The 16,651-nt window shown below is 42.5% G+C and overlaps 4 protein-coding genes across 11 annotated transcripts; 2 read left to right on the top strand and 2 right to left on the bottom strand.

The window, feature by feature from the left end:
* Positions 1 to 373: 373 nt before the first annotated feature.
* On the top strand, positions 374 to 2,900 carry LOC147052052 (uncharacterized). The gene is made up of 2 exons (XM_085919436.1): positions 374 to 563; positions 1,081 to 2,900. Exon 2 carries the CDS (start codon positions 1,126 to 1,128, stop codon positions 2,515 to 2,517), a length of 1,392 nt encoding a protein of 463 aa, XP_085775562.1. The 5' UTR covers positions 374 to 563; positions 1,081 to 1,125; the 3' UTR covers positions 2,518 to 2,900.
* Positions 2,901 to 3,305: 405 nt separating this feature from the next.
* On the top strand, positions 3,306 to 12,728 carry LOC147052051 (uncharacterized). 7 transcript variants are annotated; one of them, XM_085917976.1, is made up of 6 exons: positions 5,585 to 5,853; positions 6,058 to 6,270; positions 6,765 to 6,887; positions 6,977 to 7,651; positions 7,748 to 7,918; positions 8,944 to 12,728. In XM_085917976.1, the coding sequence occupies exons 4-6, from the start codon at positions 7,361 to 7,363 to the stop codon at positions 12,259 to 12,261; spliced, it is 3,780 nt and encodes a 1,259-aa protein (XP_085774102.1). In that variant the 5' UTR covers positions 5,585 to 5,853; positions 6,058 to 6,270; positions 6,765 to 6,887; positions 6,977 to 7,360; the 3' UTR covers positions 12,262 to 12,728. The 7 variants fall into 7 exon arrangements, with proteins under 7 accessions (XP_085774107.1, XP_085774102.1, XP_085774104.1 ...); XM_085917977.1 differs by lacking the exon at positions 6,058 to 6,270 and having other exon boundaries at positions 5,839 to 5,853; XM_085917975.1 differs by lacking the exon at positions 5,585 to 5,853 and having other exon boundaries at positions 5,865 to 6,270.
* Positions 12,729 to 12,841: 113 nt separating this feature from the next.
* Positions 12,842 to 13,981, bottom strand: LOC147052050 (trypsin-3). Its single transcript, XM_085917988.1, has 5 exons — positions 13,931 to 13,981; positions 13,682 to 13,844; positions 13,360 to 13,613; positions 13,150 to 13,286; positions 12,842 to 13,071 (listed from the first exon to the last, which is right to left on the bottom strand). The coding sequence occupies exons 1-5, from the start codon at positions 13,968 to 13,970 to the stop codon at positions 12,922 to 12,924; spliced, it is 744 nt and encodes a 247-aa protein (XP_085774114.1). The 5' UTR covers positions 13,971 to 13,981; the 3' UTR covers positions 12,842 to 12,921.
* A 1,333-nt stretch (positions 13,982 to 15,314) lies between these two features.
* LOC147052049 (trypsin-3-like) lies at positions 15,315 to 16,443 on the bottom strand. 2 transcript variants are annotated; one of them, XM_085917987.1, is made up of 5 exons: positions 16,383 to 16,436; positions 16,145 to 16,307; positions 15,823 to 16,076; positions 15,613 to 15,749; positions 15,315 to 15,534 (listed from the first exon to the last, which is right to left on the bottom strand). In XM_085917987.1, exons 1-5 carry the CDS (start codon positions 16,420 to 16,422, stop codon positions 15,385 to 15,387), a joined length of 744 nt encoding a protein of 247 aa, XP_085774113.1. In that variant the 5' UTR covers positions 16,423 to 16,436; the 3' UTR covers positions 15,315 to 15,384. The 2 variants fall into 2 exon arrangements, with proteins under 2 accessions (XP_085774113.1, XP_085774112.1); XM_085917986.1 differs by having other exon boundaries at positions 16,145 to 16,443.
* Between the last annotated feature and the right edge of the window lie 208 nt (positions 16,444 to 16,651).

The raw sequence follows: 16,651 nt of genomic DNA, 5'->3' as shown, positions 1-16,651 counted from the left end.
CCATTAAAACAGAATTTGACTCGTCAAGATTTCTTAAGACGGAAACATTGATGACCTCACGTCCTCTCAACTGTTGCCTAATTTATATGCCCCTAAAGATTTGTAGTATTTCCGCAAAACCCAATTCATGATCTAATTAATAATACGATTTTATATATATATATATATATATATATATATATATATATATATATATATAAAAAATATATTTGCAAACAAGATTGTTTTTCCTTGATTACATAGATGTAATATCTAATTTTGCGCCTTATCTGTCGAAATACGGTCACTTAAGCAGTGATTAGAGTAAATGTAGTACTGCTACTTGTCAGCAGAGGGCAGTACAACACCGGATGTTCAGTTCGTAAAGGGCGCCATTCGTAGAAGTAGACTGTATTTTTTTTTTTTTTTTTTGGACTAGTGTGGTTCGATGCTATAGACTTTATGCCTGGACGCCTACATTACAGCTTCCTTCCAGTGAACGGCATAGGATCTGCAATGTCCTATTAGAGGCAAGGATAAAAGTAGTATTTTATTGCGCTGCAACTTTTGACAACACGGCCAAGGTAAGATAACATTGTCATCACTTAGCCGGCTATTGCTATAATTAGCACGTTAGCATTAGCAGGCTCACGTTCCACCAAAATAACGTACGTGACTTTCAAAATGTTCCAACCTGGCGTCCTATCCCACTTATTCAAAGAAATATTAACGCTTGTGTTCGTTTTGAAGCTGTTGTAACGCGCCGGGGATAGTATTACTTCTCGTTAAGGGCTGCTGATGCTAGAATAGTTCTTTTATGCTCAGTATTGGTGAACAATAAAGCAGCCAATTTTCCTCGTCTATCAGAAGTCTCAAAGAAAACCTAGTTGCCTTCTGTTTATTTATTTTAGTTGTATATCAGAATATATATGCACAGGCTCACAATTGTCAAACTGTCAAATTTAAAAAACAGGCTCACGATTGTCAAACTGTAAAACTTAAAAAAACATGTAATTTTGCTCATTTTTCTCAACAAATACTCAAAACTATATTAACACGAACATACTAAATCTTATTGTTGTGTTTTATATTTTATAACAGGTGCCACATTGAAAGTAAATACTTTCATCGGTTATCCCCAGTCTGATGATGGAGCAACTTCACAACCACCAGGAAAGCAGCTTCGATGGTGACTTGACCACTGGCGGGATTTGCTTCAGCTGTGAACAGATCTTTTCCACTCAGCAATTTTTGGAGGAACACGTGTGCCCTTTTACGAGTCACATCTGTACCTGTGGAACTGAGTTCACCGCGTACGAAGACATGCTCTCTCACAACGTCACACATGAACCGGGACAACAGGTGCTGCATCACGAAACGATAAAAAAGCGCCGATTTGAAAAGCACATAGAAGAAGAGGAGCAGCTGAAACGCTTCAAGTCAGGTGAAGTTGTCTGGAAGGCGGAAGGTGCCGCTTCTATGTGGGCAAAACAGTCTCCCTCTGCATCAACTTATAAGACTTCTATTTCGAAACCGACATCCACGGCGTCATCTAACGGTGGCCAAGATAGCTTAAACACGAAGAGTACATTTTCTAGTGTGGGCGCACCAACAGTGGATCTTTGGACAATTTACCAGCCCGTGGTGTTGGTTGAAACGATCCGTAAGTGGAACCACTGGAAGCCGTACGCTTGCGGTAAATGCGGGGAAAGTTTTATCACCAAACGCACGTTGATTTCACACACTAATACTCACATTGCTGAGAAAATCTCTGGCTGCATCGGATGTGGGCTGCTGCTTTCGAGCCGAAAGTTTGTGCCTCGCTTCCACACGTGTAACTTCCCCAACACCACAGCCAAACTTAAACTCATCACAGCCAGACCACTCAATTTCAAGCGTCCCATCACAGAAATAGACCTGACTCAGAGCCCGCTTAAGTCTTCCAATGCGGACAACCAAAAGAGTCAGATGCTTCAAGTCACCTCGTCCTTGCAGTTGAAAAATCTAAACGTGCGAACGTACGGCAAAGTTGCTCAGGGAGCTCACGCCATGCCTACCCAGCAGTTCAAACATGACAATTCCACATTGAACGCCCCGCAGAAAAGCAGCTGGAAGCATTCGCCCTCACCCGCGATAAAGAGCACAAACCTGAACCAAGCCGTGGAGTCGTCCGCCAGGGGAGCCGACTTCACGTGTCGAGTGTGCCACGTCGTCTTTGAGAGCACTCAGATGTTGCAGAGGCATAAATGTCCCAAAGCCGACGAGTTTTTGGCCAAACACGGCCGCATCGGGAAAATGATCAAGCCCAGACAGGATGTGGTGGTACCCAAGCCCCCTGTGACTCGGGTGAACGGTGAGAGAAGTCACAGGTTCTCAGCGGACGCCAAGAAACAAGTCCCTACCGACAAAGAGCAAAGTGCGGAAAATGTGGTTACAGCTGACGATATGGAAGACGATTGTTACATTGTGGAAACCGGACAAGAAAAAACATCGGAAATGATCTACCAGGTCACCTCGTCTGTCCCCATCAAAACTTGACCAGTTTGCACATCGTCTGCTTATGTTCATTCCAAAGGAGTCACATGTTTCCTGACATCTTCTGTACTTTGAAAATACATGTATGTGCGGTTATCTGTTTAGATTTGATAGAATTAAACATGAATTTGAATCTGGCTGCATCCTTTGTGTCGGGACAGAACAGTTGAATGCTCCAAGTTTTTTCTATTTGGACATTAGTGTTTAATTATGAAGTCAACCAATAATGTAAAGATGAGATGTGAAGTGTATTATAAATTTCCTGTCCTTTTTCTAAATACAGTTTATGTGATCTAAATGTGTTGGGCTTTAAGTTTCACTTTGTGACCATATTCCTTTGGTTCATTTTAAGTGAACGTTGTGTATTATTAAAATGTATTTTTAAATTATGATGTTTATTTTTTTAATGTAGTTACTGCATTGTTCACCAAAATACCAAACGAGTGATGAATGCATTGTTGAGTGCAATGTAATAACCCTTTTCCATCACGCTTCGACTTCCACTTGATTTCCAAAATTCCAACAGTACGTGAAGTGCACACTTCATACGCAAGATGTGATTGATATTGTAATGCCCTCGACGTGGACAAAGATGAAACCAGCGGCTGGTGCAAATTCGTCACTTTTTATTGAACTGCAAACAATAATTTAACACATTCATATACGATCTGCTGGCGGCCACAACTCACACACAAACACACCCACACACACCCTCGCTGCCCCCTTTATAAATCTTTCGCACATTCATTGAAGACGTCATTTCCTGCTCAACCGGGGGCCCCGCCCTCACACTTCCAGTTATAAACAACAACAAACATTACAGTATTCTCTTATGTAGCTTTATGCCACCGAACCGACCTAGTCAAGTCATGGCAACTTGATGCATAAATCGGGACTGGCTTAAGTAGTCCAGTAGACTAGTGAATGTAGTTGTAGGTTTGCCATAACGCTGCTTTTTGCTTCGTGATAAGTCGCTAGCAAGCCGCCACTGATGGCAACCAAAGGAGCATTTCTGACACCTACTCAGGCAAGCACTTTGACTAATTTTCAAATAAAAAAATACCCTCACCGAAAAATAGCAACTAATTAAGTCTAATGAAGCCACGACAAGTTGTCTTCATCGTCCGTGATTGAACACCTTTGCTGTTCAATTCTGGTTTTGAGATGAACAGCAAAAATGAAAGCCTTAGGAACAAGGCTGCTGTCTTGACATGTTACTCAAAACATTCGGGATGGTGCTGTAAAATCGACTCAGTGAGACGATCGACCTTCTAATCTTCGTGACAGGAGTAAAATTTCCTTCAGCAGAAGGAGTAGTGACTGTGTTGATACAATATTGATAAAATAATATTATATTGATACAATATAATTTATAAAAACAACTGAGAAGGGCTTGACAAAAATGGCATCAAAAAGAAAATCATATCCTGCAGGTTACAAGCTGCATGTGGTAAAATATGCAGCCGAAAACGGTAATCGAGCTGCAGAAAGAATGTTTGGAGTTAATGAGAAACTTGTAAGGGACTGGCGAAAAGCGGAGGTTACTCTTACTGAAATGAAGATAACAAAAAAAGCCAATCGTGGCCTCAAAGCGAGATGGCCACAGATAGAGGAACAACTTCGCACATGGGTGCTTGAACAATGTGCTGCCGGGAGACGCTTGTCAACAGTGCAGTTGCATCTCCATGCCCAGGTATTTGCCAAGAAGACAAAAATAAACGACTTTGTAGGAGGACCTTCTTGGTGTTATCGCTTCATGCAACGCAATCGCTTCTCTATCCACCCCCAGGTAATTGCCAAGGAGATGAACATAAATGACTTTGTAGGAGGATCTTCTTGGTGTTATCGCTTCATGCAACGCAATCAACTCTCTATCAGAGAAAAGAAAACGATGTCCCAAAAATCGCCAGCAGACTTCGAAGTCAACGTCGACAGTTTCCGTGAGTTCATTGAGAATCATGTAAGTGTGCACAACGTGACACCGGATCGTATTATTAGCATGTACGAGGTCCACCTCACGTTTGATATTCCCAGGGGCCGAAGTGTTGCAGAGAAAGGACAAAAGAATGTGAACTGGTCATAAGAACTCACACTTCACAGTGATGCTGGCATGTTGTGGAGATGGATCAAAATTGCCACCAATGCCACCTTACCGTATTTTCTGGACTATAAGTCGCTCCGGAGTACGACGCAGCAGCCATAAAATGCATAATAAAGAAGGAAAAGACATATATAAGTCCTGCATCTGCATTTACATGGTTTCTTTCACAGCCAAGGTCTGATGAAATACACGTGCTGATGATGTAACTGTGATTTTGTCTTCTACAGGTGTCTGGAAATACAGAATGTATTGAGGAGAGCCATGATTTTGAAATGGGGGGAGAAAATGACACATCCATGTAAATGTTTATCTGCATCTCCTTTATCAGAGACTCTGAGATTCCAAGAAATTCTGAAATCTGAAGTACCTGTTGAGCGCAACAGGCAACCTATTGCTGCCTCCCATGGCGATCATGGACTACAAGTGGAGCGACGAATGAAAAGAGGGCATCCGAGAAAAATAAAACACTCAAAGCTGAAGGACAAAATGTTTACAACTACTTCTGCCGAACTTGTGGCAGATCAACATGATTAAATTAAATATGTGATGTGAGGTGCATTATACATTTCTTGTTCATTTTCTAAATAAAGTTTCGTGTCATCTAAATGTGTTGGGCTTTAAGTTTCACTTCCGTGACCATATTCCTTGGGTTCATTTGAAGTGAATGTTGTGTATTATTAAAATGTATTTTTAAATTATGATGTTTAACTTTTTAATGTAGTCACTGCATTGTTCATTAGTCTTGTTTCCAACTCATCCACAGTGCCCGACTTAAAGGGTTTTGAAGAACATTTACAGATTTGTAAAGTTTGGCTTTTAGCACTTGACAGATTTTTGATACTTTCGTCATCTTGAGGTTGATGTATTAAGACACTCTTTCTGACGAGGAAGACGGGCGTTCTACTCGTATACCAAATTAGCTAACGAGTGATTAGTGCATTGTTTACTAAATCATCTGGTCGTGTGCCATTTGTCCAGGAGATGACGTCATTTGGTGACAACGCTAAACAGGTTTCGATGAGGAGATGACGCTTGGTTTATGTCAAAGAACGAGAGCTGCAGGATTTCACAAATTCCCAGAGACACCACGCATAACAATGTACGCGTTTAAACAACCAACTCAGCCAAGCCATTTTATCTCCCGGTCGAAGTTTGGGATATACCAGAAGCTTAACTCCAAATTACTGCATTTGATTGCCATTTAAATGACGTCAAGCGGTCTTGGTAGGTCAGCCAAAGTAAGAACATCCAATCCTTCTATTTTACGCGAAGAAAGCTGCGGTTATATCTGAATAAGTTGAAAGTAGCATGTTGGGCGTATGTCGAGTGCATTGTAATAACTCTTTTCCATCACGCTTCGACTTCCACTGATTTCCAAAATTCCAATATTACGTGAACTGCACACTTCGTACGCAAAATGTGATTGATATTCTCTTATGTAGCTTTGTGCCACCAAACCGACCAAGTCAAGTCACGGCAACTCAAAGATGCTAAAAGATGCACAAGTCTGGACTGGCTTAAGTAGTTTAGAAGACTAGTAGATTTGTAAAACAGTTACCGGGAGCCACAACATTGCTTTTTGCTTCGTGCTAACCATCGCTAGCAAGCCGTCACTGCATGGCCACCAAAGGACCAGTGTTGACTCACCCACTCAGGCAAGCACTTTGACTATTTTTGACATAAATACCCTCACCTAACAGTAGCAGCAACGAATTAAGTCTAATAAAGGCCATGACAGTTTTTCTTAATCGTCCGTGATTGTTGTTGTCAATGAGCTAGCGACCTGGCCCACCATATGCAAACGCCTTTGCTATTTAATTCAGGTTTTGTGATGGCTAGCAAAACTGAAAGCTTTAGGGATCAGGTTGTTGTCCTGTCATGTTACTCAAAAGGTTCGGGATAGTGTTGTAAAATAAACTCCACTGAAATTTTTACTTAATAATGTACTCTGTTTATCAACACAATATTACATTTTATGTGCATTTGTGGCTTTTAGTGGTTTTCATGAATAATTCCTCTAGGGTTAGGAGGAGAGATTATTATTATTATTATTATTATTATTATTATTATTATTATTATTTTACCAGGGCAGATACCATTATAAAAGCCTAATTAAAATAACACCTCCTAATCTCTGTTGATTCTACAGACTCGTGACATGGGGAGTAAAATTTCCTTCAGCAGAAGGAGGAGTGACCAGTATACAGTCTCAGAGTTAACGGCTGTGACATCGCATCCTCGTTCCTTTCAACCACCGACAGATTGCAAAGAGGTAGCTGCTACAGTAGTTTGAAAGACAAATAACTGTCCACACTTCTATTCATCCATCGTTCTATTTTGTATTCCACCTACCCTATTCAGGATTAAGGCCATGTTTTCCACTTTCTACATCTTGGACTGGTTGCCAATCTATTCCAGGGAAACCGAGATTAGCTCATTGAATTGATCCCACACATTTAAGAGTACATGGAAGTGAGCTCTGAGTTCCTCCAAACTACTAATAGCACTTAAATTCCAAAGTAATGTTCATGATGACAACAGTATTTTCCAGACTATAAATCGCTGTTTTTTTTTTTATAGTTTGGCCGGGGGTGCGACTTATACTCTGCAGCGATTTACGTGTGAAATCATTAACACATTATCATATCATTTCACATTATTTTTACATCAAACCGCAAAAGGGCTCCTAGGCCTGTGTTGATCATTTCAACATTGGCGGTAGCAACTGAGAAGGGCAAAACAAAAATGGCACAGAAAAGAAAATCATATCCTGCAGGTTACAAGCTGCATGTAGTAAAATATGCAACCGAAAACGGTAATCGAGCAGCCGAAAGGTTGTTTGGAGTTAACGAAAAACTTGTAAGGGACTGGCGAAAAGCGGAGGTTACTCTTTCTGAAATGAAGATAACAAAAAAAGCCAATCGCGGACTGAAAGCTAGGTGGCCACAGTTAGAGGAACGACTTCGCACATGGGTGCTTGAACAATGTGCTGCCGGGAGATGCTTGTCAACAGTGCAGTTGCATCTCCACGCCAAGGTATTTGCCAAGAAGACATATATAAATGACTTTGTAGGAGGACCTTCTTGGTGTTATCGCCTCATGCAACGCAATCGCCTCTTTATCCACGCCCAGGTATTTGCCAAGGAGATGAATATAAATGACTTTATAGGAGGAGGATCTTGGTGTTATCGCTTCATGCAACGCAATCAACTCTCTATCAGAGAAAGGAAAACGATGTCCCAAAAATCGCCAGCAGACTTCGAAGTCAACGTCGACAGTTTCCGTGAGTTCATTGAGAATCATGTAAGTGAGCACAATGTGACACCGGATCATATTATTAAGCGATATAGAAGAGGAAGCTTGTCTACCACTGGAGTTTTAAACACCAAGGATGATTAGATGGGAAGGGGCGGTTCTTCGGGTCCGTAAAGAGAGTTGCGCCTCTTAGGTGGATCTTGCACCCCCACCTTTACCCCAAATTTCCTGCAACAAAACAACAAAAGCCACCATCAAACCCGCTCAAAGAGACTATCCCTGATGCCAAAATCCATAGCCGCATGAAGATAGTGGGGCTAAACCTTCAGGACCCCTGCAGCCCAATTCGGGGGAAACCTCGGAGCAGTATGGCTGGTATATTTCACACATAAGTCGGTCCAGAGTATAAGTCGCACCCCTGGCCAAATCATGAAAATAACTGACTTATAGTCCAGAAAATACGGTATATATGTGTTTTCCTTCTTTATTTAGCATTTTATGGCTGGTGAGACTTGTACTCTGGAGCGACTTATAGTCCGGAAAATACGATACACTTATGTTTTCTTTTCATTTTAATTAGGCTTTTTCCATCAATTATTACCACTGATCCAGTTTGTATTTTTTATTAACCTTTGAATTGATGATTGATGAAGTAAAATCATTTGTATATTTATAAAATTTTAAAACATTAACATTTTTATAAAAGGGAGGGTACCTGCAAAGCGCAAACAGTTCAGTATTGAACCAGGATCTGCTTTCAAAAACTGAAATAATTAGTATCTCTAGATGTAGTTGTGCAACTCCACCCATCCATCTTCTGTACCACTTGTCTCAATTTTTTAAAATATTATTTACTCATCACAAAATGTACATACCCCAAAAAATATCAGTGTCTAATGAGTAGATTGCATTTTTACCTGTTCAACAACACACAGCCAGCCTTAGAGCCTTTTCAGATTATTTGCATTTGTAACAAAAAAACACGTGTCAGCATTTACATGCTTTCATTCATAGCCTAGGTCTGATGAAATACACGTATGCTGATGATGTAACTGTGTTTTTGTCTACTACAGGTGGCAGAAAATACAGAATGTATTGAGCAGCGCCACGATTTTGAATGGGGGGAGAAAATGACAAATCCATGTAACCCTTTATCTGCATCTCCCTCGTCAGAGACTCTGAAATTCCAAGAGACTCTGAAATCTGAAGGACCTGATGAGACCAACATGCAACCTATTGATGCCTCACAATTAGGGATGGATGCAAAGGCTGAAATGGTACCTACAAGTGTGTGTCACTTGAAAACAGGCGATCATGGACTACCAGTGATTCGACAAAGCAAAAGAGGGCGTCCGAGAAAAATAAAACACTCAAAGCTGAAGGACAAAATGTTTACTACTACTTCTGCTGAACTTGTGATGGATCAATACGAAGATATTGGCACTGCGACACAAGTGCCAACTTTCTCTGAAAGCTCCAATGCTGAGATTGTGCCCAAGCGTGTCAAAGGTCTCTTAAATGTATTACCGCACAATGAGACCTCTGCAACTTGTACAGTCCCAGATCACAAACCAGAGGATGGTGTCCCTTTGGTGCCAAAAAGAAGAGGAAGACCAACCAAAAAGAAAATGGCAGAACATTTGGTTGATGAGCTTGCCAGTCCGACACAAAAACTGAGAAGTCAAGAAGGACGTATTTCAGTACCGATTGCCCCAAAAGAAATGGAGGTTTCGCCGACTCCTAAAAGTAGCACAAAACGTCAAGCTATTAAAAACTCTAACTTGCAAACCGATCACCAAACCCCTTCTAAAGTTTTCAAGACTGATGTTTCTGCGTCCGTGGTAAGCGGTGACACGGACTCTTGGGATATAGCAGAGATGGACAACACGGTGGGTTCAGACGAAGAGGACCTGCAAAGTCTTCCAGAGAAAATCTCAGGACAGCTGTCGTTGAGGCCTGCAGAATGTCTTGCTTGGGAAAGCGATGGTCAGTATCTAGAGATGAACCTCTGTGGAAACAAAGATGACATGTCCCCTGGTTCTGTAGTACAAGAAGCAATTGAGCAAAAGGACAGTGACCATCAGCAGTCTGTAGAACTACAGCAATCAAAAGTAGCTGAAGGTGTCACGCCCCAGATGTCCAAGCAAGAAGCTCAACAAACGTTTGGCACCCCCCAAATGCAAATAGTTGATGTTAAAAGTCTTAAGGAGTCTCCGAGCGATTACGACAATTCATACAATTCTTTCTCTCCTCAGACGACTAACCCAAATGACAATATTGCAACGTCTTCTGAAGACCCACTTAAAGTTCTTGAGATCCCCTCCACTGTCAAAGTTGAAAACATAGAAGCAGCTTTGGATCATATCGATCCCTTATCGCAGTCAAATAATTGTGCCAAATTGCCCATCAGTTCTGAAGGTCAATACCTCCAACATACCACTTTAAGACGGAGAAAAGGTCGCAAGAGAAGAACAAGAGTAACAGTTTTGTTACGTCACGAGGGCAAAAGTGAAACTCAGCACCCAACAGACTGCAACAATACCAACTCTGAGGTTGATCAAAACATAATCTACACCCAAAAAGGTTCTAAAACCATGTTGACGTGCGCTATCTGCAGCCGCACATATAAATTTATGTCTCAGTACATCATACATCAACGCGTGCATACAGGAGAGCGACCTTTTCAATGTCCCGAATGCAAAAGAGGTTTCAGTAAGAAATCCAACTTAAATCTCCATCTAAAGACGCACATTAAGAATACCTTAACGAAAGAAACCCCACATGGCAAGAATTTCTCAGATGACAAATATTTTAGCCACACGAGGACGCACACTGCAGGGCCAGAACAAGACATTTCCAAATTTAGCGGTGACGAAGAAACCGTCGAGAGTGCTTTGGCCTCTGAAAAGAACGAAAGCAAAGTGTGCCAGTATTGCGGCAAGTCATTCAAATTCCAGTCTGCCCTCATAAGACACGAACGTGTCCACACAGGGGAGAAGCCTTACAAATGCGATATTTGCGGAAAAGCCTTCGGCCAGTCTTATTTTCTACGCGTGCATGAGCTGACCCATTGGCCGGTGAAGCGTTACAACTGTACAGCCTGTAAAAAGTCCTTCAGTCACTATAGCAATGCAAAGAACCATACATGCAGACCTCCGGGAGGTCAAGCCAGCAACCTACTAGCAAAACCTTCACTGACTTACACCTGCCATATTTGCAAGAATGTTTTAGACAGCCTCCAGAAGTTCAACAAGCACATGCGAGGTCATATCGGTACGAAGCTATATCGCTGTATGTATTGTGACAAACTCTTTGCTCTGCGGTCGGAGTTCAACGCCCATTGTAGTGTGTGCCTAAGAGAGAAAAATGGCTCCTGTGTCACGGTCAAGGAGGAAGAGAGAATGTCGGTAGTGGAGTACACTGTTTCCGCACATAGGATTTCATCGGAACCGAAATTCAACTGCCTTCCCACAGATGGCCAATTTGAAAACCATAAAAGATCGTTACGCCTGAACGCCAATACGGGAAAACCAACTCGCCCTCTTTCCTACTTTGTGTCCAAATTAAACCAACTGGACAACCGATCGGACCCCAGGAGTTATTTATGCCCCAGTTGCGGTCGCCTCTTCAGGCACATAGGAAGACTCCGAGCCCACATGCTGACTCACGCTCCACATCAGAGCTACACTTGCTCCTGGTGCGGGAAAACTCTTCAAAACTGGACCAAACTGTGGCGTCATCAACGAGTCCACCGGCAACGTCGAGGCCGCTTTATGTGTGGGCTATGCGGCAAAGGATTTCGTTTTGTCCAATCATACAAAGAACATATGAGCGAGCACCCGGGCTTCCGCTGGATCCAGTCTAAACCTCGGACTGTGTCCCTGCCTTATAATTGTGATCAGTGCACGAGTCGTTTTAAAACACTCGATTTGTTGTTCAGTCACCAACGTTGCCATGTCTCAACACAAGTTACACGCCAAGGACCCGCTTTGGATCAGTTTTCGCATGATCATTCGACACAGTCAACGAGCATGTTAAATCCGAGCACGACAACGTTTTGTTTTGAATCAGGAAACAACACCCTCGTGTCATCGATCCCAAAAGGCAATGCCCAAAATCTTAAGGACTCCCCTAATTCATCCGAGCAAAAGCGGACTAAGACCGCCTACAGTCCCAGAAACACGGGTATGCGTGAGAAACCACAAAAGAGTCTCCGAAAAGATGAAAATGTGCTTAAAAAGCAAAAAGCACCTTTGAGAACTACGGCGAGAAATTCATCCTCAAACAAAGAGTCTTTGCAAGGCTTCATCTGTGCCGTATGTGGCGATGAGTATGACGCCCTTTCGAACCTTTATAGTCATTATATGCAGCATGCACGAGGTGAAGTGTAATTGCCTAAAATTAGATTTTCGAAGACCTTCAAAGATAATGAACCCCACAGCGTTTTTAGTTCTCGTTTCTGTGTTTTTGTTATACTTGTATAACAATTTATTTTCAAGTGCCGAATACTGTAATTATTTGTCACTTTATGCGGAAATGTGTTTTTGTTATACTTTTATAACATGCATCTGGATTTATTTTCAAGTTCTGAATACGTTCATTCGTAAAAATATCATCTGATACAACAGTAGGTGTTAAGATCAATAACTTGTGTTGAAAATGTAACTCAACTCAAGCATACTTATTATTTCTGTGTGGTGTCAAAAATTGACTTAGAAATTTTCTGTTGCACTATAAAATTGATCAATTGCTGACCATCAGCTGTCAGACTGAATTTTGACTGGATTAACCCCTGAGTAACATTTACAAAAACTATTGTACATGCTACACTTTATCATCAATAAATGTTAAGTTTTTCCATAGCGTCACCGTTTGGCTCTTTGGTAGAGTTGTTGGGAATGCTTGGAACATACAGTATTCATTGCGATCACGTATCATGTGACACAAATTAGGAATACGCCACAACACGTGTGAGCTTTACCATTTATTTTCTTGAAAGTTTGCTGGACTTTAACTTGTCTGTTGAACAAATGTTCCAAGAAGCAATGTCATTAGTTGGAAGACATGGTGCTGCGAATCCAGGAGTTGTAGTTGCAGACTTTGGCGTAGACGCCGGGCTTGTTCCTTTCGGCGCAACCGTAACCCCAGGACACGACACCCTGGAGCTGGCCGTTGCACACCACGGGGCCACCGGAGTCTCCCTGCACAGGTACAAGATACAAATCCACATCACAATTTGTTTTGTTTTCTTGAAGAATGTGTTGTCTTTTTGCTCGTACCTGGCAGGAGTCTTTGCCTCCCTCCAGGAAGCCAGCGCAGAACATGTTGGAGGTGATCTGGCCAGGGTAGGCGTTTCTGCAGCTGCTGTCGCTCAGGATGGGGGCATCCAGGCACCTCAGACGATCAGGGTAGTTGTCTGAAGAGGAGGGAAAATCACACATGAGTTTTGGCACATGGAGAACTGCTTCCACGAGAGGGTCTTCACTGACTTCCAGAGCCGCTCATGTTTCCCCATCCAGAGATCAGACAGCGGGTGCCTGAGCCGGCACAGCTGGAGGGCAGGGACACGGTGCGCACGTAGCTGTTCAGGGTGGCGGGCTTGCTCAGCTTGATGAGCATGATGTCGTTGTCCAGGTTGCGGCTGCTGTATCTGGGATGTCTGATGACCCTGACAGAGCTGATGAACTGCTCCGTGCCCTCGTTGACGGCGATGTTGTGCTCGCCGAGACGCACCTGGACACGACTGCAGGGAAACGTACGCTGCGGTCATAAAGTCATGTGCAACGATGGTGTCATCTTAGGTTCACTTACGACTTGTAGCAGTGAGCAGCAGACACCACCCAAGTGCTGGAGATCAGGGAACCTCCGCAGAAGTGGTAGCCGGCGTTCAGAGAAACCTGGTAGGGTGCAGAGTTCTTTCTGCACTCGTATCCTCCGACAATCTTGTCGTCCTCATCATCGATGGGAGCGGCAACTGAATGAATTCCAGAAGGATCCAGCAATTATGTAAGAGTAACTGATCATGAAATAATAATATTCATATGTCAGATGGATACTTACAAGCCACTGCAAACAGAGCCAGAAGAATGAAAGCCTTCATCGTGATTCTCGTCTGAGCCTCAGTGTCTGCTTAGATCAACTGCAGGTCCTTTTAAAGCCTGATGACTGGCCTCTATCTAACACGTGCGTCCATTTTTTTTTTAACATACGTACTCTTATCTTCTCAACGTGCGTGTGAACGCACACCTGGAAAGCAGCAGCTAAATTTTTGATAGCATGAGCATATCTTTGCATTTTAATATATACTGTACCCGAACGCACGACACACTGTGCAGCAAAGATATTCGTCGACTCAAACAGCCATTTTGTGATATGTAGTGACACTGTGACTTAATTGGACATTTTTAAAATGGAATTCTCTCACGCTGTACGAATAAATGTGTGCTTTGTTCAATAAAAAAAAAAAGATATTTTATTTGGCTGTACAACAGGAGGCATTTTAGATACCTGATTTGAAGTTGACATGTCCAAAGGTAATATTTAGAATTTGAAAAGCTTTTCACTTCACAGTTTGTAATTAGATTGTATTCCTACTCAACTGTGTTAATGCTGCTGAAAACAAAGTTGTAAGTGGCTTTGGAGTCAAATGCAGTTTTTTATCTTTCATTCATTTAAGTTTTAAATGCTTGATGGATTTTACATTTCTATTTTAACAACTATAATCATACAATTTGCTCATTTCAAGAAGTATCTTTACATTTTATTCTGTTTTGTTTGATTCATTTAAATGTTGGCGTTTATGAATACCTTTTTTATTTGTATGTACTGTATTTTCCGGACTATAAGGCGCACTTAAAAACCCTAAAATTTTCTCAAAACCAGACAGTGCGCCTTGTAGTCCGGTGCGCCTTATATATGGACCAAATTCCTAAATTTAAACTGGCCCGAAGCATTGTGTCATGAAATCAATCATAAGTGGCCCGCTGAAGACTATGAATCATGAATCAAAAAGACTATGGATCATTATTTTGTTATTATTAAGTAATTTTTTTGCGTCTGAAGTTGAAATAGAAAAGATAAAATGGAGAATGATTTGATTTGGATTAAAAATCTGACATGATGCATTAATGGTGAGCATATCCGGTGTGCCTTATATGAGGACAACGTTGGGCCATTCATTGAAGGTGCGCTTTATAGTCCGGAAAATACAGTATTTATATTTGGATGGCAGGCATTGCATTACCACAAACGTTTGTTTCATTTCATAATTTGATCTCTATTCGTTTTATAAAACCTGGTAATCTGTCATATTCTAACAAATTATTGTGTTAGTGATTTAGTCAGCCGTAAAAGCTTTATTCAATTTATTTACATTGGTGCAGAGTTGATACCTGCATCAGAACTGGACATGCTAAAAGGCCAACACTTGGAAAGAGACAGAAAATTAAAGTAATATTAGAATCTTTATTGCAAACAATGTATGATGTCATTTATATTTAACATCTTCCATCTCTTTAGTTGGAAGACATGGTGCTGCGAATCCAGGAGTTGTAGTTGCAGACTTTAGCGTAGACGCCGGGCTTGTTCCTCTCGGCGCAACCGTAACCCCAGGACACGACACCCTGGAGCTGGCCGTTGCACACCACGGGGCCACCGGAGTCTCCCTGCACAGGTACAAGATACAAATCCACATCACAATTTGTTTTGTTTTCTTGAAGAATGTGTTGTCTTTTTGCTCGTACCTGGCAGGAGTCTTTGCCTCCCTCCAGGAAGCCAGCGCAGAACATGTTGGAGGTGATCTGGCCAGGGTAGGCGTTTCTGCAGCTGCTGTCGCTCAGGATGGGGGCATCCAGGCACCTCAGACGATCAGGGTAGTTGTCTGAAGAGGAGGGAAGATCACACATGAGTTTTTGCACATGGAGAACTGCTTCCACGAGAGGGTCTTCACTGACTTCCAGAGCCGCTCATGTTTCCCCATCCAGAGATCAGACAGCGGGTGCCTGAGCCGGCACAGCTGGAGGGCAGGGACACGGTGCGCACGTAGTTGTTCAGGGTGGCGGGCTTGCTCAGCTTGATGAGCATGATGTCGTTGTCCAGGTTGCGGCTGCTGTATCTGGGATGTCTGATGACCCTGACAGAGCTGATGAACTGCTCCGTGCCCTCGTTGACGGCGATGTTGTGCTCGCCGAGACGCACCTGGACACGACTGCAGGGAAACGTACGCTGCGGTCATAAAGTCATGTGCAACGATGGTGTCATCTTAGGTTCACTTACGACTTGTAGCAGTGAGCAGCAGACACCACCCAAGTGCTGGAGATCAGGGAACCTCCGCAGAAGTGGTAGCCGGCGTTCAGAGAAACCTGGTAGGGTGCAGAGTTCTTTCTGCACTCGTATCCTCCGACAATCTTGTCGTCTTCATCATCGATGGGAGCAGCAACTGCAATGCAAGCACAACATTGTTTCCTCAAGAATAAAATGGAGCTATTTCCACAGAAGTGGAGCGAATACTCACAAGCTGCAGCGCACAAGGCGAGGATAATGAAGTACTTCATGACTGCGTTCTGGATTGTACCGACACAGTGGACCAACGGGATTGGTGGGTTTATATACTTCTCGATTGTCAACTATGTCATTTCTTTATCTCAGACCCGCTCAAGGACTTTCCCATGAGCTGTGCCGAATGATTAAACATTATCCCACCTGGGAAGTGCACCAGCATGGTCTTGGATATTTTCCATTGCCAATATCTAAATGTACACATATTTAAGGACACATAGGCCA

Source organism: Syngnathus leptorhynchus, chromosome 8 (assembly GCF_054491065.1).
Source record: "Syngnathus leptorhynchus isolate UIUO chromosome 8, UIUO_Slep, whole genome shotgun sequence".
Lineage (NCBI taxonomy): Eukaryota > Metazoa > Chordata > Actinopteri > Syngnathiformes > Syngnathidae > Syngnathus > Syngnathus leptorhynchus.
Note: the sequence above shows the minus strand (reverse complement) of the source record. Positions and strands in the feature narration are given on the sequence as shown.